Raw genomic sequence first — 23,833 nt, forward strand, 5'->3', positions numbered from 1 at the left:
AGCACCATATATCGGCGAAGGCGTGAATGCGTCTCTCGCTCTTGGGCTACATAGAACGAGTCGATGTGTCTGTGTGCGGGTAAGCTTTCCGTTTTCCTTTTCTTCTTCACACTCACACAGGCGGGAACTCGCACATGGCCGAGCGGTTAGTGGCAGCACGGATGCGCCTTGTGCCACGGATGCGGTGATGGAAATTGTCGAAGTACTTGTCGTATATATTTTTTAATTGTAGTGCCTTTTTTTTTCATTGATGAATCTTCGTGTATCCTCTGTGCATGTGTGTAAGTGTGTGTGTGTGTGTTTCGATTTATGTTGAGGTTCTTTTTTCTTTTGTTTTGCATGGCGGGCGAGGGCGGGGAAGACGTGTCATGAGGCGCCAGATATGCCTGCCCTCTCCTGTGCCCTGTATACATGTGTTTCGTATTTCGCTCTTCCTTTGCACACGTATTGCGAGTGGTGCGTTGATGTCGAGAGGTGAGGAGGGGGTCGTGGGAAGGGGCTACGCGCGTTTGTCCCTCGTGCTTATGTCGCATCTCCCTTTCCCTGTGTGTGTTTACGCCTGGCCTTCTCACGGCACAGCTGCTTGTCACCTCGTCGACGCACTCTCTGGAGTCGCTTCGCTTTCTTTGTTTTTCGTTGTCTCGGTGCTCTCTCTCTCTCTCTACCGACGCGATGTGCTCAAATGGAACATGGTGGTGGATGACGGAGTTGTGCACTGTGATGGGTTTGGGCAGATGCCGTGACGACCGTGTGTCGTCGTCGGCCACGTGCGTTCGCGGTCCTTCTTCCTTCAGAAAGCGTGCTCTCTGTACACGAAAGTTGAGGAAGCGGAGAACTCTTCGTCTTCTGTTCTTGTCTTTCTGTGGTGTGCGCCAGTGAGGACGAACTCACCACCTTGGGGTGTCCTGATGATGCCTTTTAGCAGGAAGCCATGTGTGTTCGTCGCTCGTGTGTACGTGCATCGAGCACAGATGCTAAACCTTGTCTGTTCCTCTCTCTCGTTCTGCGTCAGCTTCGTGTGTTCTTTCCTCCCACGTTTTTCAGTGACTCTAGCAGATGCGCCGACCTGTCTGTTCCTCTTCATGTGCACGTGTCTTTTCTCGGCCATGTATGCCGGCTTGCGAAACGAATCACATTCCTCTGTTTAGCATCACTTTGCGCATTGACGCACAGGGGAGGCTAGGGATGCAGGCCGCCCTCTCCCCCCTCACTGCAACCCATGCGCCACGTGAACGGCAACGGTAGGGGTGCCCAGACAATTGCACGTGGCTGTGCGTGACAGGAGACTGCGCTGTCATGGTCACTAGGCCCCCTTCTCCCCCCTCCCACCCTCCCCCAAGCACAGCGCCAGTGCGCCGTTTTTCTGTGGCTGCCATCCAGGATGCACTTCTATCCGTGTGCGTGTGCAGATGTGCAACCGTGCTCCTTCACAGCAGCTCTCCCCACTTTCTCTCGATCACCACTGTGGCCATCGTTCAATCCCTTCCTTCTCCATCTCTGCCGAAGAGCAACCCCGTCTCGCCCTTCTGTGGGCCGTTCGCAACATTGCGTTTTCCAGTAGGCCGCAGATGAGCTCATCATCGGCTGTCACCGAGGGGCACGCCGAGGATAGCTGGAACTTCCGCATTGAGGATGCTGGAGTCCCTCCCACGATGGTGGCGACGTCGTCGTGGGTTTTTCTGTCATTTATCACAGCAGTGCTCTTTCTAGAGGTGCGCCCGGCAGCAATTCGCCGCGTGCGAGCATCGGCAGAGCACAACGCGTGCGTGATTGCGGATGATGCGAACAGTTCTGCGCACACTCGACGGCTGTGGCGTCTGCTGGTGGCCGTGTGGACATGCGCGCTTTACGACGTGGTGCACCGAACCTGCAGCTACTGCGTGTTGTCGGCCCACATGCTCGTTCGGCGTCGATTGCTGCCACTGGGTAGCGACTTTTTGTGGGATGGGCTGTGGACGGAGTGGGTGAACTGGGTGCGCTTCTACGTTCTCTGTGCACCCTCCGCGACGACATCGGCGGCGGCACAACTCACATCATGCGCAGGCTGGAAGCTTCCTCTGGCTGGCGCACTGGCCTATGACCAGTACCCAGAGTACGCGGTGTTGAACGTGAGTAGCCCGGCTACACCATCTGAGGTGAGGCTCTACCGCGGCGTGTGTCTTGCGTCGCTTGCAATCACTTGGGTGGCGGTGGTGGCGTTGCACGGGCTGTACGCGCTCCTGCGTCGTCTCTTCTGCAGCGCCGCCTCGTCGGGCACTACGAGGTCCAGCGAAGTTGTCGCTGATGAGCCAGCGCGCGCGGGGGAGGAGCAGGCAATGCGCACAGACGACCTCACCACGGCACTCGACGCCGCGGAGGCCCCAGGTGATGATTCCTGGGTAGACAGCCCCGAGGCTATCGCCGAGGAGGCGCGATGGCGACAGCAAGACGAGCACCTGAGCCGACAACGAGGGTCTGCGCATCCAGTGGGCATGTCTGCACACGCTCCTGCTTCGCCTACCTCGTATCTTGTATGGCGGTGCTGGCCATCCCTTGCGACCGCCGTCTACGCGACACTCTACGCCTTTGTTGGCGGACTGCCACTCCTCATGATCCTCCTCTTTCCTGCAGCCATTGTGATTATCTCTGTCATGGTAATGCTGGTCACAGTGTAACGGAGAGGGGGTGAGTAGAGTGTCTGAGCCCGCCATGGACTTTTTTGCCCCGAATGGACGTCACCGCTGCCGGGAACCCGGGGTACCGCCCTCCTCCGCTCTTTTGCTGTCTCCGGTCCTTTTTTCGTTTTCCGCGCGTATGCGTTCCAGTTGCTCCGATCCCATCACCATCACCAACGCCCCGCACCACACGGGATACGTGTGCTGCATCCGTTATCAGGGAGGAGGAGAAGGAGGAGGACGGGAGGGGGTGATCCCAACAACACGCGAGCGAGTCAGCACGCAACCGAAAAAGCGAACGGAACCACATCCAGGCTCGCTCATTTGTCTACACAAAGCAAGCGGTGTGTGGTGCTCTCTCTCCCTCTCTTTCGGTTCCCGCGATACAAAATGCTGAGCGACGGGCCAGCAACGCGTATTCACGCCTTCCAGGGATTCCGCAACACGGCGAGCACCTACGGCTCTCCCTCCTTGGGCGATCACGGACACTGAAGCAGCTTGTGTGAAGGCATGTCTGTGTTACCCTCCCTTCCTCTGTCTCTCTCTCTCTCTCTCTCTCTCATTGCGTGTACACTGCGATTTCGGATTGTCGTGTGTGCATTGCTCTCTTTATCCTCCCTAGAGCGCCCCTGCCTCCCGTGTGTGCGGCAGCAAGAACCCTCCTCTTCGGTAACGCCGCACATGCGTGATCTCACGTAGACGGCTGCGTCGTCTGTTTTTGCCGAGGGTACCGCCTGCTCGCACGCTGTCTTCCATTTCGTTTGCTCAACCGCCAACGCTACCTCCATGAACTCTGACGGGTCGTCAGCGTTCAGCTACGTGCTGGAACTGTTGCTCTCGCCGCTAGAAGAACCTTTTCGCCGGTATCTGGACATCTGTGAGGATGTTCACATGCGCGATGCGAGTCGCAATACAATGCTTCACTGGGCCGCTACTGTCGGCAACGTAGCTGCCGCTTATGCTCTACTTCAGCATGGTGTCGAGGTGGATGCCCGCAACGTGTACGGGGCGACACCGCTGCACTTGGCCGCCGCCTTTGCGCCAAACATGGGTGTGATGGGCCCACTCTTGATGCAGCATGGTGCATCGTTGACCGTCCCACTTAGCTCCCGGAATGAGACCGGGGTGGGGTCCCTATTGGCGTCGAGGGGCTTGAAAGCAGTTTGGACATGGATGGTTGAGCTGAGCGCATTGCTTCAGCAGAATGGTGACAGCAGTCCCTTGCTGTTCCGGTTTGGTGGTTCATCAAGCCTCCCCTCGGCTGCGTCAATCAGGGCCGTAACCCCACTGCTCTGTGCGCCGGAAGAATTACAGCAACTGGGCCAAGGTCGAGGAAGCAGTATGCAGCGCCCGTGCGCAGCAGTAGGCATGCGCGCGGTGCCGATCCCACGCGCACCAGCTAGGCGGTTGACTCCGCATGGTGGTGGCGGTCACCTGCTCTCGCAGAAGCGGTCGGCGCGACTGGTGTCGTCACACGCCGCAGCAGCGGAGTCTGCGTCGTCTGCTACCGCCGCCTCCGCGGCGTCCCTCCGCAGCGCGACGGCGGAAAGGGAAGCTGCTGTCGCGCTATTTGTCTCTCGTGAGGAGGTGGGACGCATCCAGCTGGAAAAGGAGCAGGTGGAAGCACGTCTGGAGATTCACGTGGAGCTGTGTGATCCACTCTGGTCTCCGTATACCTGCGACGAAGGGGACGAGGTGGATGTCGACTCGAAGATGCCTGCCTCGTCGGCTTGGTGGGGCACTGCTGGCGGGGTGGGGAACCCCGAGGGCGATGATACTTACGCCGGCTTAGTCGGGCTCGTCGTTGCGGTGCTTGGCGAAAAGTTTGATATGAAGGACGGTCGCCAACTCTTTGTGCAGTACAAGGAGCCTGCCGGCGTGGACGGCGCCCATGTCGCTGAAGTTTGGTGTCCCTTCAGCTCCGTGGCCCATGACCCCGTGGTGGTCGCCTACATCGACCGCTACAGCCGCACCTACGGGTTAACAAACTCCGTAAGCGTGAAGGCTGCTGCGACCCCGTCGATTCTGAACAGCAACGGTGGCTGTGGAAGCCCCCTCGACAGCATGGAACGAGAGCAGCTCGAGGAGCAACTGCGGATGCTGCCCCGCAGGGACTTGTCCAGCCCAGAGAGCGCAGTGTCGCTGAATGTCTCCACCAAGCAGTTCATCCCGATCGCAGCGAGTGAACTAAAATCGCCGGAGGAATTTTACTCCGTGAGGGATGAGCTGACCCCACCCGTGTCGAGGTCTCCGAACCCCGCGACGCTGGCGGGCGGACTTGCGTTGCGACACCCGCATCCGCGGCGGGACGAAAAAGATGGTGATGGGTGGCATTTTGCGCAAGCCCACATGCAAGAAATCAGTCCTGTGCAGGGGGTTTGGCCAGCCACGGGACCAGCGGTATCACCGGAGCAGACGCCCACTCAGACGGACGCGGAGGCGGCGCAGGACACGACTGCGAGTGCAGTAGCGAACCACGCGCCTACGGGTGTGCGTTCGCAGCCCAGTCGAGATGACGCTTGTGTTCACCTGCGCCAGCACTCCTCGCCCGACGTGAACAGAGCCGTATCAGGCGCCTCCTCGACGGTGCATACGCAGCCTCAGGTCAGTTCTCTACGCGACGGCACCAGCGTTATTCTAGAAAAGGATGAGCGGTACCACTTGTCAGAGACACAAAAAGCTAGGTACAACAGCTTCCTGCGCGACTCGGCGTTGCAGCGACTGCACAAACGCCAGGGGCGGCTCTTTGCTGGTGCTTCCGGTGGCTAATGCGCGGCGGGCAGAGGAGCTGGCACACACGCTAACAGAAGCCCAAGGCACTTGCGCTGACGTCGATTCGTGGCATTGCCCATATGAATCTAACCAGCTCTCAAAACATTTTGCTGTTCTATGGGGAGCATATTCCTTGTTTTCTGATTTATCTTGCAAAGGCCGCTGCCTGTTGTTGTCGTTTTTTCTTCGTTGTCGTCCTCTCTGTTCCCTCACCTCCCTGCAATGTCGAATTTGATGTACATATTACAGCCCGCAGGTCTCCATATGACCCCTTTTTGCTTTTCGTTGCTCGCGGCGCGTAGGCCGCCACGCCTAGATCCCATCTCTCCGCCTCTGTCTGTCTATCTGTATGTATATGTGCCGTCATGATGTGTGTTTTTTTGTTGTTGTAATGTGATTGTCTCTTGCATATTTTTGTTTTGCGTTTGCCCTGTGCTACTTCTGCGTCATCCTCTTCCCCGTCTTCCACCCTTTCTACCCCCCCCCACACACACACACGCGGACACACATACGGTCACGGAACTCGCCAAGCAGTGGGAAGGGGGGGGGGGGCTGAAGACGAAAACAAAGCGAAAAGTGAAGGGGGCGTTGGTTTTTTTTTTTTGCCATTCAGGCAGCGGTAACAAGAGAGGGGCGAAGGTGACCAACATTCGCCTCACGGTTGTCCCGTCAGCATCGACATGTGGGCTCCTCCGCGTCGATACCTCTGCTGGAGGCGTCAAGCGAAGTGCTGCACCTACCCCTTCCGGCTCAGGCTAATGTGTGTTCTCTTTCTTGCGACAGCTTCTGCTCCTGCGAAACGGTGAATGTCGGACAGAGAGCAGCCGCGCACGTCTCCTCTTTTCTTTGCACCCCCCCCCCCGTCTCTCCCTTGGCCCCACGACTCCCCTCCAAATACGTACAGACAGACATATAGTGGGGCCCAACGACAAAAAAGGCAAGCAAAAGAGAGGGCAATGGAAAGGAGAAGGCCCCATTCAACACCGACTACCACTCACATCTTCTTGCGTCCGTTCCCCCGCCCCCCCCCCGCGCCTCCGACTGCTTGGAACTTAGCGGCTGCATCAGACGAACACACCAGTGGGGGTGCTTTAAACCACTCTCTGCGCTTGTTGGCTCTCCTCTCTTCCCCCCCCCTGTCCCTCATTTCTCCACGCACAAAAGCCTGCGCGCGCTACGACGAGGGTACTCGAATATCGAAGCCTGCCATTGATGTCGTCTCACATGCCGTGAGACGATGCACTGCAGCACGGGGCGCGCTGGCTCTGTGGGCTTCGCACCCCGCCAGCAGGAGTTGCAGCGTGTAATCGAAGAGAAGCAGATCCAGTTGAAGCAGCTGTACGAGCGGCAGTGCCGTGTGCGTGCCGCGATGTTGCGCCAGCAAGACTTCAAGGGCGCCCGAGTGATGAGAGATCAACCCCAACTGCGCATTCGAGGGTCACCTGCGCAAGCGCGGCCACCACACCGTGCAGCATCGCAGACGCCGTCGCCGAGTGGCATCGGACCATCGGAGAGCGTCGCCTTCACCATTACATCTGAACGGCGCCGCCTGCGTCCTCGAATTGCGCCTCAGAACCCTGACAGCCGCACTGTCTTCTTGGGAGCACGTTCGAAACTCACTCGGAATCGACCGTCTCCGTCGAAGGAGTTTGCGATTCGCTTGTCTCGCCTGCACAAAGCCTCCGCGTCGGGCGCGGCAACTGTGCCGGAGGCGGTAGCAGTATCAGCTACTAAAGAACCGTTAAGTGACTCTCCGGATGTTTCGCCGATTGCGGCGGAGTGCCCCGCAGGTCCGGCTGATGTTTCCGCTGGATCGTATTGGAGCAGCATTTCTGCTCTATTCGGTGACCCTGTAGGGATGAGCTGCCTCGGCCGTGGTGACGTCGAAGGTGCTCGTCACGTGCGGTTTTCGAGCCGAAGCCCGCAGGTCGCCACCTTCTCAGTGGAGCGATCTTGCGTTCCGCTCGAGGAGGGATTCGATGCGATGGTGGTTGCGGCCGCCGCAACGCCAGGGACGCCGGCAAGTGATGGGGAAAAACAGACACTTGGCCCGGAGCTCGACTTGATTAAGGCGGCTTCTGCGCCTCTCGACACCGCTGCCCAGCGGGTGTCTAGTCTCGCGATGAGTCCGTTCGCCTCCTCGCGGTATTCCGCTGTTCTGTCACCACGAACCACTGTCTCGTCTTACCTAACCCAGATCGAGGAACTGCGCCACTCGTTGCTAGAGGCGCCATCGGACACCCGTTACAGTGGGCGCGGCTTCGACGATGACACTCGCCTGCCAGCACGGCGATCTCAGGATTTGAGGATGTCGGGGCAGCCGTCGGTGATGGAGAAGCAGGTTGAGAGAGAGGGTGCCGCGACGCCTGCCAAGCAGTGGACGTTGGTGCGAACTCGTGACCTCGGCGAGTCTGTTGGTGCGGCCGCCGTCGGCATCAACTCCACCACGATGTCCGGTGCACTTGGTCTGGCTGTGCCCGTGCCAAGTAGTGTGCCTGTAGCCCCTGTTATGTGGGAGGCTTCTGTGTGCTTCACGGAGAACTCGCCGATCTTTCTGCGCCGCCCCGAGCGGAGAGTTGGCCTGTCCACCCAAGATTCCTGTGAGTCACCGCTCTTAACGAACATCACGAACCAGCCCCCCAAATCGTCTGCACCACCGCCACCAAGGCTGCCGATGTCACGTGAGGAGAGCGCCGTGACCGTCCACAAGCTGACGAAGTGTGTACGCTTTCGTGAGTCTGTCGAGCGATCTGACAAAGGTACTTCGGGGACCGCATGCAAGCGACGGCGTCCAGGTTGGCGGCCCGCGCCTTCCTCCGCTTCTGCACCGGCCGTAGGCGGTGTGCCAATCGTGATGCCGGCCGAGTTGTGTTGCGAGCAGGAGGGCTTTGGTGCTGGCATCCTCCTAGCTTGCGGGCCGACACTCTACTTTGATTGAGATATTCTATTGGCATTAGTGGGTTGAGGTATTCGTGGTGGTAGCGCTGGGAGGACTGCCGCCACCGTGGTGGTATCTCGTGCGTGAAGGACTCTGCTACAGTGCTATCTGTTTGAAACTGCTATGCAAACGAACTAACCGAAAAAAAAAAGGAGGGAAAGCTGACACCGACATCGGCCTTGATCAGGAAGAGAACGGCAAGCAGATATGAGGCCATGTACTCGTCCTCCTGGGAGAAGGCAATTCATTCAACTGAAACTGTGGGACTATGCGGTCGGTGAGGCGGAGGGGCGTGGGTAGGGAAAGCGTGCAGTGCCCGTGCTGTCTCTCACTCTCTTCTGTTCGATGCTTTTGTGGGCTCGCATCGCGTCTCAACCGCTGGGGGCATACATGCACCAACGCAAGCCAGGCCGATAATCTGCCTCGCCGCCGGCGCACCGTGTGCAAGGGGTAAGAGGCTTTGCTTGCTCCTCACTCGCCCTCTCTTTTCATCGAATTTTTTCTGTTTTTTTTTTTTGGTTTTCTTACCCCTCAATATCACCGTCTCGTCCTACTGGCGCGCAGCTCTTATTCATCCTGTTCTGTCGCTCGTGCTCGTGTCTCGGTCGTCGTCATCGTCGCTGAGCTCGCGAACTTTGTGTTGGCGCACGAATTCTGCATTTCGCCTCTCCGTCACGCGCGCCGTGTGTCCCTCCGTCGTCCTTCTCGCGTTTCCTTGCGTGCTCTCCCCGGGCACCATGTCCGCCCTCGGCGACTTGTCGATCACCGTGCGAAAGATTGCCGAGGATGTGAAGAGCTTGAAGGCCGCCTACGAAGCCAAAAACGATGACCAGTGCAGCAAGCTTCTGGCGGACATCAAGCGTCGCATCATCGTGTTTCCCAGCTTCCTGAATCCTGGTGCCACCAGCAACACCCGGAGCGAGGAACTGTCGCTTGCACGTGACTACCTTGAGCTCGGCGTCCTGGCCTCGGCGCACCAAAAAGACCTTGCTTCCTTCGAGGTATACTTCAACCAGCTGCAGCTGTACTACAGCGACATCGGCGCCGATGAACTGCCAGAGTCGCCACAGTACCTCATGCTGCTCGGCCTGAACCTCATCCGCCTCCTTGTTTGCAGCCGCATTGCTGAGTTCCACTCCGAGATGGAGAAAATTCCGTTTGCCACGCATGGCTCGAACCTGTACATCCGCTTCGCCGTCGGGCTCGAGCGGTACCTGATGGAAGGTAGTTACAACAAGCTCCTCACTTCACGCAAGAAAGTGCCGTCGAATGAGTACCTGCCTGTCGTGGAGATGCTGGAGCAGACGGTGCGAGACGAGGTCGCCAACTGCATTCCTGAGTCGTACAGGCAGTTGTCCATCCCGGCCGCGCAGCGGATTCTCATGGTGGACACGGAGGCAAAGGTGCGCGAGATTGGCGCGAAGCGGGAATGGGCGCTGTCCGCGGACGGCACGCACTTTGTTTTCACCCGCGAGGACGACACGCTGCAAAAGGAAATCCCTTTCAAGGAGATGATAGAGCAGCACATCAACTTTGTCGCCGACCTGCAGAACATTGTGTGAGCATCTCTCTGCATTGTGTGCGCTCTGCGCATCTTGATTGATGTGCGAGGGCTTGATGAGAGGGAGGGGGGCGGTGAGAAGACGGTGAGCTTCGTGCACGGAAGCAATGAAGGTCATCGGTGCGGTTCCTCTTCGGTTCGTATTTAGTGCATGCCCTTCTCCTCCTTGTGTCAGCGCTGTCCTTCACGCCTCAGACGGCTTTTGAGGAGCGCGAGACGACGTGTACGCGGGGCCCTCCTCCCACTTCTCACGTCCCCCACTCAGGCCACCTTATATCCGTGAAAACCTCGTCGAACCAGGCTGTGCTTTGTGTCTGTGTGTTTGGGGGGGGAGTGAGCGCGTGTGTGCGGAATTTCGCGAAGGAGTGTCGGCACGCGCGCACCGCTTTCCTTCCGCTGCCTCTTGCTCGACAGCTCCAACTCCCTTTTCTCTGCAGATGTTTCATTGTCGGCGTTGTCTGAAAGGCCTGTGTCCAAGCAACTGAAGGTACCGAATCTTGTGCTGCTCCGGTGTTTGGGTGTAAGGATGATGTCGCGGTGGTGACAGTCATTCCTTGTGTACTGCTTGGGCAGGTGCGTGCAAGAGTGTACAGCCTTGGTCGGCAGCATTGCGCGGCTGCATTGCTCTCACACACACACACACACACAAGCAAAACGTGCCACGTTTGAGTCAATGAGGGCACTTCCAGGCGCCCAAGAGAAGGAAAAAAAATGCCTCTGCAGTCAAGGGAAAGCAAGCAACTAGAAAAAGAAAGGATGTCACAGTGGTGTCCCTTAACCTGCTCCCCCCCCTCCTTCGTCCGCGTCTTCCGCTGAAACAATGTGCACCACTAGGGCTTTACGCGCCTCTCCCGCTCTCGGATCTCACGACGACCTCCTCCCTTCTCCTCAATCCTCGCTGTCGAAGCGAAAATAACGCTGCCACCGTCTCCCGAACGGGTGAGCACAGGCACTTCACGCTGCCGGTAGGTGTTACACCGTTACTCGGTGTTTCACAAGAAGCACGTACACCCCCTTGCGTAGAACGCATACACCAACACGAGATATTTCAACCGCATTTCGAACGCGTGACGGCATCATGCACCTCACAAAGCGACCACCGGCGGAGCTGATCATTCGCCGCCGCGACGGCACCGAAGACCGCTTCGTTCAGCCGGCTGCAGCGGTTGTGGAGCAGGCGTCGCGCACCGCGACGAACGACGACCACGAAGAGACGTATCACATCGTCATGGAGTGCGCGCCGTATACCGCAAGCTTTAACACCCTTCTCGCCAAGGATTCAGTGCATGAAGACTCGCGGCAGATGGTCGCCCTCGTCCATCATCGCATGCACTCTGAGGGAATTCCCTTGAACACGCAGACGTACAACTTGCTCATGAAACGCGTCACCCGTTTCACCGATGGCGCCATCTTCACCCTCTACGATGAGCTCAAGAGTGAGGGGCTCAAGGAGAACAGTAGCGTGCGGCCCAACATGGAGAGCTATATGTTGCTGTTCCGCGCGTGCGAGCGCAGCGCGCTGTACAACAGAGCCTTCCTCCTCTACCAGCAGCTGCGACAGCAGTTTCAACTGGTGCCCGAGACGGCCGTGTACAACACCCTGCTGGGGTACTGCGCGGCCGTCCGTGACGTCGCACAGGCAACCTTCCTTATCGAGGAGATGAAGCAGCTCAACGTGCCGCGCGACGTGAACACGTACAACTGCCTGATGAGTGTTATGATGGAATCAGCGCCGTACGAGGAGACGCTGAAGGTGTTTCAGGAATTGCTCTATCTCAACTTGAAGCCGACGATTCGGAGCTACAACACGATCCTGAAGGCGGCGTGCCGCCATGGCGATTATGACCGTTCTTTCCAGTTCGTGGAGGAGATGAAGAAGAAGGGCCTCATCCCGAATGTCGAGACGTACAACTACCTGATCACCGTGTGTGAGCAGCGGCTCGACTACGTGCGCGGCACTGGCGCCTACTCTGCAGAGCGCCGCACACGGGAGCAGATTCTTCAAGGCTTGCAGGCCATTGCCGAGCTCGTCATGACACTCCTGCGCGAGATGCGTTCCATCCAGGTGTGGCCGGACACCTACACCTACAACAAAGCGCTCAGCATCCTTCAGAGCTGTGAGGACGAGCGGGTATTCGTTGTGTACAACGACATGGTACTGCACACGAGCGAGATCGTGGACAGGCCCAGAGGCGCTGGCCGTGAACTCTCTCTGCCGTCACGTAAATGGGGGATAGCGAAAAGCAGTGACGACGACATGCATCGGGCCGATGCCGGCATACTCTTGGAAGAGGCGCTCCAGGCAGAAGACGAGGAGGAAGTGGGTAACATGCGCAGCAATGCCGTCCGACCTAACCTGGAGACCTGGCGGCAGATGATGAAGGCGTGTCTCTTCTACCAGCACTACACACTCGCGAAGGAGGTGAGCGCAGACATGCGGAAGAGCGGCATGACGCTGAATGCCTCGCTGGGGCTGCTTCTCCTGGAGGTATGTTGTGCAGCCAAGGACCTTAACTGGGCCGAGGATGTGGTCGCGGAGTTGAAGGAGCGGGACGTCCTCATCGATACGCCGCTCATGAACGCCTTTCTCCGCGTCCTCTGCGCGGTGGACGCCGGAGCGGTTATCTTCTCCGAGTACGAGCAGATGCGCCTGGGCATTCACCCGACCGGCGCGTGGGCCGACACGGATACGTGCAACATCGTCCTGCGCTACGCCCACGCGAGACCGAGTAAGGCCGCCTTTGCCGAAAGTCTGTACACGATGATGGTGCAGCCCTACTCCATCGCAGCCGCCAACGAGGAGACGTTTTGCATTCGCCTCGACGCTTTGACAGGCAAGATGGATGTGCCGGTGGACAGTGTAGTCGCCTTCGTGGAGGATGTGACGCACAATAGCATTCCCCTCACCGTCGCCTTCTATCACTCAGTCCTGCGCTTCTTTCTGGTCCGCGACGATGCGCGCATTCAAGCCTGGTTTGATCGACTGAGCGCGGAGTACGGCAGCACCGCCAATGGCAGCGCACCAGCCGCGGACGTGGAATGCTACACGATTCTGATGCAGTACTACCTCGCTCACGCGCAGTACGATATGGTGGAGCAGCTGTTCCAAAGGATCCAATGTAGTTCGGAGCTAGAGGCGAGCACCGAGTCCTACTATGTGCTTTTCGAAGTGGCCGGTCGACAAGGCGACGTCACTGCGGTAAGGCGGGTGTTTCACCAGGCCTGCGTGAACTGCATTCCTCTAGACGTGCTTTGCTACAATAGCATCTTGAAGACCCTCGTTCTGCACGAGGAGCCGTTTGTGTACGATGTGCTCAGCGACATGAAGAAGCATCGAGTGCCGCCAGCAGAGAGCACGATGGCCGTCTTCCTCGCGGACGCGCACGGACGCCGGGTCTTGGCGGAGGTCGTTTCTCGCGCCCTATTTTACACACCGCCGCCGCCGATCACGCTGCAGAAGATGAAGGTGCGAGGTGAGGGATGAAAGAGATGAAGAAGCCGCAGTGCTCGTCCCAATTTTATGACAAGCCGAACGCAAGGGTGATAGAATGGACAGGAGGCAGGCCCTTCCCGCCCTCACCCTGCGCGCGTCTCGGAGCTTGTCTCCCCGTGGGAAAGGTCATCTTGTGGGGGTAGGTGTGTGTCTGTTGTGTGTGTGTGGGGGGGGGCGGTGGGCATCCCTATGTGGTGCTATGTTATTTGATGTACATTACTTGTGCACGCACAAGAGTCAACAAAACAGATGGAACTCCGCTTTTTTTTGTGGTCGTTTTCCCTTTCCGAATCACTGGGACACACGGAGACGGCGTGATGATGGGTTTGCCCCTGCCAGTTGGGGACATTCCCGTCGTCGAAAGTGTGGTGCTGCCCCCTCGTCCAATCAGCGCGGTGACTGGCACTGTTCGCCCTGGATCCTCATCTCTGTCTTTTTTCTCTCGGGTTGTTGTCTGGTGAAGAGGGATGTCGTGTGTGCGTGTGTCGCCACAAGTTGATGAGCGCCCCTCTCGGGCGGTCAACGCAGGTGGGAGCGAAAACGGAAAGGGTTGAGAGAGTGGGTGGCCGATGTCGGAAGGGGGCGCAGTCGAGAGGACCGCCGATGCATCGGCCTTCTGTTCTTCCGCCCTCCTCTCGCTCATTTGCCAGGCTTCACGCACGCCCACACAAGTCTAGCCAAGTGCGGATGCTGTCCGTCGTACACGTGCACGGGCACATCTCAAGCACTTCAAACGCTCTCTTGACATCTCTCGCGTGTCGCCTCTCCCTCCTCCTCTCACTCGTTGGCTGTTCGTACTACAGGCGCGACCCACGAGGCTGATTGTCCCTCGCCCCGTCTACTGTTTTCTTTCCTTCGTGCGTGTGTGTGTGTCGGTGTTTCTGTGGAGGCACTGCGCTGCCGTCTATAGCGAGGACGTCTGCGCACGTTATTATGTTTGGCTGCCCTCTTGCTTTCAAGCGGGACTACTGAACACCCGTTGGTCGCCAGAGTGCGCACGACGGCTTGTACGGTTTCGGACAAAGAAGGAGAAAAGAGTGAGAGGCAGAGAGGTGTCGGATGGGAAGTAAAACGGATCTACGTAGGCCGACACCACATACACACGCACACGCTTTACTTCGTAGCTGATACCTCTTTTCTCCATCGTCATCTTAGCGCCATGACTGAGACGACCGGCGCGAGAGGCCGGCGCACCTTCATGGGTCGTCGGCGCTCGCAACATGAGGTGCAGACAGAGGCGTCCTTTGTGCCAGGTTGCAGCAGTCTTGAATACGCTTATGATCCGCTCGCGAGTGAGCAGTACGCGAATCTTGTGGAACTGCGGCAAATGATCCATTCGTGCCTGACCCTCGTGGCCGGCGACGTCTACGATGTGGTCAGCTTCAAGGATATTCTGTACCATCTGGAGAGTGAGATGCCGTCGTCGCTGCCTGTCACCGACCTGCTGCTTCTCTCCTCTCGACTGTTCCGGCGCACCGCTGAGCTTGGTCGGCTGCTGAGCTGCTTTTTTGGCGTCGTTTTTGCAGACGACCGCAATGACGAGCACTTCCGCTTCGCTGAGGTGCGTCTGCTTCAGCGCGAGATCCGTGAGCTGAAGAGGCAGCTGAGCGCGTCGGAGGAGGAGCGGAGACGGCTGAAGGAGATGCTCGACAATGTCGGCCAGGTAGCATACGATCACGGACGGGCGGTGGAGCTGCTAGAGACGCACAACAAGGTGCTCAAGAAGCAAAGCACTGCCTTGGAGGACCAGATGGCGCTGCTGTTTCACCAACTCAACACGGGACTCGAGGGGCATTGCAAGAGCGCGTACCAGCAGGTGACGGGAGAGATGATGGTGCAGGAGAGTCTCAACCCCGCACGCATCACGTTCCGGCAAACCATGGATAGCCTCAGCGAGCAGCTGCGCGGCTCACGAGGGCTTATCACGGACGTTCGGGAAGTCCTGCTGAGCTGCAGCCAGGGACGACGGACGGGCGAGGCGTACGCGGCAGTCGAGCCAACCGTGCGATTCAAGCTCAAGATGCTGGAGGCAAACTTCCAGCAGCTCATGGGCCGGTTCACGGCGGTAAAGGACACGGTGGTGGAAACGGCACAGGAGCTGATGAACGCGCTGCAGGAACGCAAGAAAATTCTCTGCCTCTCCTTTCAGCACATTCGTCTGTACGACCTGCAAAATGCGAAATTGCGCAACGCCCGTGCCATCCTCGCGCAGCTGCAGCACAACACGTCCGAGGTGGTGCGCCGCATACGCGTCACCTTCCCTAGCGGCAACCTCACCTCTGTCGATCGCTTCGGCAATATCAGAACGCAGCGGTGGCACGGTGGATACACGCTGGCGACGCTGCGCGGATACAACTTGACGGAGCAACAGCAGCAAGGCGAGGGCGAAATGTCTGAAGTTGCCCGCAGCAGCACTGCTGTACCTTCCTTGACCGCGGGAGCCTCACGCACGCTACCTGGCCTCACGGAGTCACAGATTATGGCAGCGGAAAGCGAGATGGCGGTAATTGACGGAGGCGTGCACAGTGTCACACCGGTGGGTCTGGCGCTGTCGCCTGGCTTCCGCAGTATGCGAGCGTCCCACTCTGGCGTCAGCCCTCCACCACTTCGCACCTCAGTGCCGCCGAGCCGCGGCGGCTCCAAGTTGGCGAGCGCGCGAGGGTCAAGCAGCACGACCGGCATGCCAGCGCCCGTCAGCGCCCCCACGAGCGTACGGAGCGATGACCCCGATGTGCTGCCGTTCGAGTCCGTCTCGACTTTTGTCGACCTGATGCACGATATCCATGACGACATGGATGAACTGCAGAGCGCGTTGGTGCTTGACGACGAGATGGCCGCGTTCCTCAAAGTCCTGACGCTGTCAGCGTCGACAACGCCGCGCGCCGACGCCCTGGAGATCGCGGGCGACCCTACCGGACGTGCGGCACTGCTGGAGCGGCAAGAGTACAACATGGAGACGGCCTTGCAACCCACTGGTGGCCGCCCCGGTGGCACCCGCGGCGCACCGAGCTCCGCGTCTGTCGTCTCCGGTAACGAGAGCATCACGGCACTGGAGGCCAACTCGTTCTCGTCCTTGTTCTCCAAGATGGGCACCCCGAGTACGTCCTCAGAGGCGCGTGGCGGCGCTCGTGCCGAGAACGCTTCCTCCGAGGCTGTAATGGCTCGCCAGGCCGTGCAGCTCCAGCGCCAGCAGAAGCAGATCGCCAAGATGCAGGAGGACTTTACCTCGAAAGTGGGCTTTCTGCGCCAGGTCTACGAGGCGCGCATCGGTGATTTGGAGGTGCGAGAGACGACAGTAAGCAAACGGCTGGGCCTGGTAGGGGGCTCGGCCTTCCAGCGCGGCGCGGGAGACGGCGGCAGCGGTCGATCGTCTCCGGGGGTCAGGAAGGGCGAGGACGAGTCGCCGGTGTCTAGTAGCCCGGGTGACAAGGAGAGACTGACGAAGCTGCGAAAGGAATGGAGGCAGTCGAAGCGCAAACTGCAACCGAATCGAAAGCTGCGCGAGGCCACAGCCGAGCAGCTGCAGCTCATGCAGAAGGACGAGAAACTCTGATGGGGTGGCGCGCGTGCGTTGCCCATCTACGCGACGGGTCAAGGCTCGCTTCTGCAGTTTTCATTCGGATTACAACAGCTTCCTTCACACACAGGGAGGGCAGCGGAGAGCAGCTCAAATACTCAATCATGCACGTCAGTCGTTCGCTTCGCCACAAACAGCGATCAACAATCTTGCGCTGCGTTGACAGACCGGGCTCTGCCTTGCATCTTACGACCAAGCCAATGTATATATTAGTGGCGCCCGTGTGCCGCGTTCGTGGCACCCATCAGTGGTTGTGGCTGTGTAGTGTTTCATGATAAACGCCCCCTTTTCTTCGGCACATGCGGGCGTGCACACCCCTGGTGACTGCCACTGCCTCGCACTACATATGCGGCGGCATGAGTGGAGCAGAAAAAAATGCGCAACAAAAAAACGAGTGAAACAACGAACGCGTGACTTCGGTGCACCTACTCGCTCACGGTGAGTAAAAGCAGAGAGTGCCTTGGTTTAGCTGCCGATTGCGGATGTTAGGAGACTCAGCGGTCGTCTTCATGCTCCAACGCCCTTGCAAGTAGACCTCCTACCCCCCGCGCATGGGAGATAGATGTCCTCGCATCTATTGTCGGCTGCGCGTCAACTACACAGCAGTCAGATGTCTCCTTGCGCCTACCATCACCGTCCGGTTGTGCGTTTGCGCGGTACGCATCCTTCTACGCGATGCTTCCAAAACGCTGCACACTTCTCTCTCCCTCTGTTGCCTTTATCCTTCTCTTCTACAGCACGTGGAGCTTAGTTCGCACCCCGTTCTCTTTCCTCTCGCCCTTTGCCGCATCCGCTGCTCTTCGCATTCGGCAAAGTCTTGCGTAGGCGCATAACAAAAAAGAAGGAAAGCGAATGTTTGTCCTCGCCCTATAACTCGTTTCGTTGCTTCGCTAGTCATCATCCACTGTCATTCATTAGGGGTCACTTGCTATGGTGTGTGTGTGTGTGTGTGTGTGTGCGTGTGTGGTTTTTATCATCTTGTCTCCCTTGCTGTTTTTTAAGTCTCCCACTTTTTTTTGGCTTGTTTGCGGCGTCGGCGACTCGCTGTACATCATCTTCGACCTATTGCGTGCGTCCATCGTGTGGCAGGTAATAGTCTTGCCTCGCTGCTCTCACAAGCTTACTCGACGTCGCATGCGGGCACGTGGAATCTCTCCACGCGTCCACCCATCCAGTCCGCTCCTCCTTCACCGTTGGCGCGCACCCAACGTGCATTGTGGAGCATACGCATCTCCTTTCTGCTACTCTTGTGCCCATGGCTGGCCGCAGCTACGTCAGTCCCAAGGATGAGCGGGCATTTGTTGCCATCCTCGCCAAGGACCCTGAGTGCAGCCAGTGCTTCGAGTGCGGAGCCCCCTCCCCGCAGTGGTGCGATGTCATGCACGGCACCTTCATTTGCCTAAACTGTAGCGGGCAGCACCGCGGCCTCGGTGTGCATCTCTCGTTTGTCCGCAGCTCCACTATGGACGGCTGGGTAGATTGGAAGCCGGAAAAGTTGCGTCAGATGGAGCTGGGCGGCAACCGCCGCGCGCGGCTGTACTTTGAGGAGCACAAAGTGCCCAATACCCCCCTGAAAGCCCGCTACGAGTCTCTTCCAGCTCTCCGCTACGCAGACATGCTCGAGTCCGAGGCGCTTGGCAAACCCTTCAGCGAGGCGTCCTGGCAGCCGCCAGCCTGGTACACGCGGCTCCAAGCCGCGGCGAGCCTCGCAGGGCCGTTTCCAACGTCATCGTACCCGCAGACCGACCTGAACCGCTTCGCCGGTGTTGGCTCGAACGGGCAGCCGCATGTGATGTCAGACAACAGCGAAGGCGACAGAGAGTGGTACTCCGCGCTCTACAGCGGGTGGAGCGCTGTGTCGCAGAAGACAGCCGAACTGGCGCAGCACGCCACGAAAGCAGTTCAGGGCGCTGACGTGGAGGGGATGCGCAGCAGCTTGGCGCAAACGTGGGCGGGCGTGTCTGCCACAGTGTCTGCCTACGCCGCGGACCTGCAGCAGCGAATAGCGGAAGGCGGCGGCCGCGACAAAGACGACGGCCTTGACCGCATGCTCCAAAACGCGCGTGAGGCGCAGACGGAGAGCAGCGTAGACAACCGTGCTGCTGGCCAGACTCGATATGGCCACATTGAAGGCAGCCGCGGCAACGGCCCAGGCTCTCGCATCGCGGTGCAAGCGAGGCCGGTCGGTGCCGCGTCACCAGAGTCGTCGACAGTATACCAAGGGCGAGTACTGCGGCAGAGCGCATCCGAGAGCTCGCCAACGGAGAGCGTCACTGCCTCTGCCTCGTCTGGTTGGGACTCACCCAGTCGAGCCAGTCCCAGTGCCGCACTTCCTCAAACACAACCGACATCGAGCCGCCCCGTGAACCCGCTCGGTGGAGATGCTGGTGGTGGTGGTGCCTCCCCTCCTGCATCGCAGTCGACGAAGAAGGACGAGTGGTCCTGGGACAACGAGAACTTCTAATGCGCCGTGCAAGTCATGAAAAGGGACCAGGAGTTTGACCGCGTGTTGCTGGTTTGGGTGGAACGCACACACACATATATGTGTATGTGCATATACACGTTTTATTCTCGTGTGTGTGTCGCTTCCCCCTCTCTGCGCCACGTCGCGATCGTCTTCCTCCTGCGGCTGCTCCTTTAGTTTACAGCAGAGCGCGGGCTCTGCAGCAACGCGGTGCGTGCATACATCATGGTGCACATGAAAGGTGGGTTGCGCATGCGCCGGCCGCTGGGTGCACGTCCTCCTACCTCCAAGTCAGTGTATGTGTATGCGTGCATGGCCTGCTCGATGTGTTTCATCTCTACTTTGCATATCTCTCCCCGTGTACCCGCGTGTCGTGTAGGGCAGCGATTTCTCCTCTCTGTGTGAACCGTGGCAGCCCCTTCCCCGTTGCTGTCGCGAAAGCCGCTGTTGCCCTCGTCCGTGTGACAGGCATCCGAGTAGTGTATTGAGAAAACAACAAACGGAAAGGCACCGGAGAGGTAACAAGGCACACCCGTCCTCTTCCTCCAAGTGCTACGAGAGCAAAAGAAGAAGCGCCACAACTGTTGTTCGTGATGATGCAGACGGGCTACGCCGCCTCCGGTGTCGTAGAGACTGGCTGCCTGTGCTCGCAGATGAACAGCCCCCTGTCGTGTGTCCCGTTTGGGAAGCGGCAGACGATAAAGTAGCGAGAGGTGTACCGCAGCAGCGAAAGCCACCCACCCCACATGATCGCGTATTCGGTTCACAGCCATCCCATCACGATATGATGATCTACACACACACATGTATGTATATATATATATATAAACATACTTCTGCGCTCTTCTATCATATCACGCTTCTTCTCTTCGCCCTGTGAGCAGCTCATGCGCTGCACTCGTCAAAGTCGGCAGCCATTCATCCATCGGTGTGCACACCCACCCACACACACACACACGCACGCACGACCAAAACAACAAGAGTATGGTAGGAAGCAGCCACGCTGACGAAGTGGTGGCCCTCAGTCTCTCTCGCTCTCTCTCTGCGCACGTGTACGTCTATGACCTACCCTGAAACACCGACACGGGCACGAGAAGCAGCACACGCAGCAGCACCGCTAAAGACTGCATTCTTTCCTCGCTGCTGTTGCTTCTGCTATTCCACGCCTCTGCTCGCCTGTTCTAGTGGGTCACTGTGCGCTTGGCCAAGAAGATGGGCTCACTGTTTCAGCTGCGCGACTTCTGGTACACCTCCTTTCCAGGGGAGGAGTTCAGCCCCTCCGCCATGGTCCTCGCCGACCCAGATGTCAGCAATCTCTTCGACAAGATTGTACTGGGATCCTACCAAGGCATGCTGCGCATTCTGAACCCGAGTGCCACCCAGGGCCCAATGCTGCCCGGCGATGTGCTACTTGAAAAGAAGTACGACAAACCTATCCTGCAGCTGGATTGCGGCCCTTTCCGCCCCTTCAAATCTGGCGTGCCGCCCAACATTCTGGCAGTGCTCTTTCCGCGCACGCTCATGTTCCTCGAGATTGCCGCGCACGGCAGCGACAACGCGAATGCGATGAACGCGCCGAACCCGACGAGCAGCGACGCCGCCGGCAACGAGCTCGCTGCGGAGGTGACGTCGTCGTCCACCGCGGACGCGCAGCTGCCCCACCGCTCCCCGCACGGCAGCAGCTCCAATGTGCCGGACGCCTTCTCGTCGCTCAAGGAGCTCGGCGCCTTCTACACCCTAACGGTTCAGCGCGAGGCTCACCTTCAGTCTACTGCCTACAACTTTGCCTGTGGCTGCTTCGGCAACAGCGACTACAAAATGGTCTGTGTTCAGTCGATGGATGGCTTGCTGACGATTCTGGACTACGGCGGCGTGCTATACCGCACTTTTTTGCCGCAGAATCAATTTCTTATTCCCGGCCCGATGCAGTACAGCATGCACCGCGATGCCCTGCTGACGTGCAACATGTCCATGTTTCTGTTAAGCTACAGCTTCAGCTCTCTGGTCTTGAACAGTACCGCGGAAGATGTGGCGGCGGCGGCGGCGACGACGGCGGGCGCCGTGGCCGCAAGTCGCTCCTCCAGCCTTTGCCCGCTGTGGACATTCAATCTGGGCGAGGACGCGGTCGACATCGCCGTATGCCGGCTTACGCGTGGATTGACGCGTGAGGAGGCCGACGTGGTGGTTCTTTGCACCTCGGTCTTGTACGTGCTGAGCGAGAGCGGCGAGCCGCGCATGCTCCGTCGACTTGACGTGGAGGCGTCGACCCTGTGCGTATACTCGCTGCCAGGCATCCCGTACGACAACCTACTCGTCGGAACCTTCAACGGTCTTGTGCAAGTTTACTCGGACGCGGAGCTGCAGTGGAGCGCCGCTGTCGCCAGTGGCGCCGCGCCGCTGCAGCTCACGGTCGCGACGCTGTGCGGCGTTGAAGGCATGATTGTAAATCTGGCCTCCGACAGCTCCCTTAGCATCAACTACCTTGGCACCGACCCCGTCGATCACCTACCGGAGTCGCTGGAGACGAAGTCCATCCCCTACACAGAGATTGTGAACGACCTGAAGCAGTATGAGCAGCTCATTCGTGAGTGCTCGGGCAATGCTGCAAGCGCTACTGAGGACGGCGACGAGGATGACCCGCTCGCCATCCCCGCCATGTCGCTGTCGTCCACGGGTGGAAAACGCACAAAGAAACGTGGTGCCGGCAAAGCGGAGGAGGGGGCAGCGTCGTCAGGCATCCAGACGGCAGCACCGCCGAGTCCCAGCAATGCCGCTGTCGCGACGTCACTATCCATCACAAGCGCGTTTTCGAGCCTGAGCACCACTGACAACAGCGCCGAGCTCACCGTCACGCTGCAGACGTTCCATAACCACGTCGAGGCGGTCTCTCTCGTGCTGCAGGCTGTACCGCCACTGCTGGTGACGCCGTCTCAGTGCGTCATCGAGCAGATTACGCCAGAGAGCAGTGTTCAGCGCACCTTCACGGCCCGCGCCCTTCAGAACAGGGACCTGATCATTCCCTCATCGCTGGATGTGGTGGTTGTAGCGGTGTACCGCGGTCAACGACGCGAGTACGAGACGGTGCAACACGTGGCGCTGGCGCCCCTCCCACTGGTGGCTCGCCCCGTCGCCCCTATCAAGAACACGGCGTTTTCGATGCAGCTCAATACCGACCAGACCCAGCCGCCGTCGCTCATCGACGTGTTTGCGGACATGGCCCCTCTCGGACATGTGACGGTGAACGTCCTGTCGCTGCACTACCTGAACGGCGCGGATGCAACGGTGCTCGTGTCCAAGAATGCGGCGCGCTTTAAGCTGCAGGGATCCACGATGGAGGGGTTGTGGCTGCTTGCTGCGGAGCTCACGCGACGCGTACGACTCTGCTGCGGTGGCGCCGCTGCATTGAAGCTCGAGGTCCCGGATGATCTGCCGGTGCCTGACTTCCTCGCGGTGGTGGACACGCACTGGGCGATTCGGCGGGAAATGGTGGCCGCCTCGGCGGCGCTCGACGACGCTGCCGCACTTTTCCGCGCCGTGGAGAAGCGACTGCTGGCGCGCTTCCGCGACCGCAGCCCAGCTGACGCGACGGCGTTGGGCGTGCTCTTACAAGAAGGCTACAAGCTGCTCCGGGAGAGGGCAGACGCAGTGACGCGGGCAAAGACACGTTTGCGACAGGCCTCGGCCATGCTGAACTGCTGCGCGCAGCTTTTCTGGTTCTGTCTGGAGATCAAATCTCCACCGCTTGCCCCGCAAGACGCGGAGACCCTTTCGACGCTGTTCCGCTGCTCCGTCGCTGATGAAAACGACGGAGGCTGGGAGGAGGTAACGGAGGCGGTGCTGGCAAAGGTGCTGAACGTGAAGGCAAAGAAGGTGCCTAGTAACACGCTCGAGCTGTCCACCAGTACCGCGAACTTAAAGAAGCACATTGGAACGCTAATACGTATGGTACAGTCTGGCCAGAAGCTCGGTTCCGCAGCACAAGGTGGAGGGGCTTGAACGCACTCTGGGTAGGAATGCAATGGCTACTCCCCCCCCCTCCCCCCAAGACGACAGTCCTCGCGGTGCCATTTCGGACGCCTAGCGGTGTGGAACCGAGTGCCCCTTATCGAACCCCACTCACCCTCCCTTCCTCCCTCCTCCCGACGCCTCCTCGCCAGCGTCTGCCGCAGGGCGCACGTTTTGGAGCTTCGGTAATAGAGGAATGAAAAACGGCGGTGGGTCCTTGTGCCTGATGGGGCGTCTGCAGTTGTCGTTGCGGATGTCGACATTTGTATGTTGATATATATATATGTGTGTGTGTGTGTTCGGGTCTTGCTCGGCATGACCTTTTATGCATTCTCTGCGCCGCTCGACCGGCGTTTTCACGCCCTCGGG

General features: G+C 58.9%; 8 protein-coding genes across 8 annotated transcripts; all 8 read left to right on the plus strand.

Moving 5' to 3' along the window:
- Nucleotides 1-1,409: 1,409 nt before the first annotated feature.
- Nucleotides 1,410-2,654, plus strand: LMJF_32_1170 (conserved hypothetical protein; the record flags this gene model as incomplete). Its single annotated transcript, XM_001685381.1, has 1 exon — nucleotides 1,410-2,654. The coding sequence occupies one exon, from the start codon at nucleotides 1,410-1,412 to the stop codon at nucleotides 2,652-2,654; it is 1,245 nt and encodes a 414-aa protein (XP_001685433.1).
- Nucleotides 2,655-3,440: 786 nt separating this feature from the next.
- On the plus strand, nucleotides 3,441-5,423 carry LMJF_32_1180 (conserved hypothetical protein; the record flags this gene model as incomplete). Its single annotated transcript, XM_001685382.1, has 1 exon — nucleotides 3,441-5,423. One exon carries the CDS (start codon nucleotides 3,441-3,443, stop codon nucleotides 5,421-5,423), a length of 1,983 nt encoding a protein of 660 aa, XP_001685434.1.
- A 1,240-nt stretch (nucleotides 5,424-6,663) lies between these two features.
- Nucleotides 6,664-8,364, plus strand: LMJF_32_1190 (conserved hypothetical protein; the record flags this gene model as incomplete). The annotated part of the gene is made up of 1 exon (XM_001685383.1): nucleotides 6,664-8,364. One exon carries the CDS (start codon nucleotides 6,664-6,666, stop codon nucleotides 8,362-8,364), a length of 1,701 nt encoding a protein of 566 aa, XP_001685435.1.
- Nucleotides 8,365-9,101: 737 nt separating this feature from the next.
- LMJF_32_1200 (putative proteasome regulatory non-ATP-ase subunit) lies at nucleotides 9,102-9,926 on the plus strand (the record flags this gene model as incomplete). The annotated part of the gene is made up of 1 exon (XM_001685384.1): nucleotides 9,102-9,926. One exon carries the CDS (start codon nucleotides 9,102-9,104, stop codon nucleotides 9,924-9,926), a length of 825 nt encoding a protein of 274 aa, XP_001685436.1.
- Nucleotides 9,927-11,003: 1,077 nt separating this feature from the next.
- On the plus strand, nucleotides 11,004-13,409 carry LMJF_32_1210 (conserved hypothetical protein; the record flags this gene model as incomplete). Its single annotated transcript, XM_001685385.1, has 1 exon — nucleotides 11,004-13,409. One exon carries the CDS (start codon nucleotides 11,004-11,006, stop codon nucleotides 13,407-13,409), a length of 2,406 nt encoding a protein of 801 aa, XP_001685437.1.
- Nucleotides 13,410-14,577: 1,168 nt separating this feature from the next.
- On the plus strand, nucleotides 14,578-16,971 carry LMJF_32_1220 (conserved hypothetical protein; the record flags this gene model as incomplete). Its single annotated transcript, XM_001685386.1, has 1 exon — nucleotides 14,578-16,971. One exon carries the CDS (start codon nucleotides 14,578-14,580, stop codon nucleotides 16,969-16,971), a length of 2,394 nt encoding a protein of 797 aa, XP_001685438.1.
- A 1,279-nt stretch (nucleotides 16,972-18,250) lies between these two features.
- Nucleotides 18,251-19,459, plus strand: LMJF_32_1230 (putative ADP-ribosylation factor GTPase activating protein 1; the record flags this gene model as incomplete). Its single annotated transcript, XM_001685387.1, has 1 exon — nucleotides 18,251-19,459. The coding sequence occupies one exon, from the start codon at nucleotides 18,251-18,253 to the stop codon at nucleotides 19,457-19,459; it is 1,209 nt and encodes a 402-aa protein (XP_001685439.1).
- A 1,212-nt stretch (nucleotides 19,460-20,671) lies between these two features.
- LMJF_32_1240 (conserved hypothetical protein) lies at nucleotides 20,672-23,455 on the plus strand (the record flags this gene model as incomplete). Its single annotated transcript, XM_001685388.1, has 1 exon — nucleotides 20,672-23,455. The coding sequence occupies one exon, from the start codon at nucleotides 20,672-20,674 to the stop codon at nucleotides 23,453-23,455; it is 2,784 nt and encodes a 927-aa protein (XP_001685440.1).
- Nucleotides 23,456-23,833: the final 378 nt, after the last annotated feature.

Source organism: Leishmania major, chromosome 32 (genome assembly GCF_000002725.2).
Source record: "Leishmania major strain Friedlin complete genome, chromosome 32".
Classification (NCBI taxonomy): domain Eukaryota; phylum Euglenozoa; class Kinetoplastea; order Trypanosomatida; family Trypanosomatidae; genus Leishmania; species Leishmania major.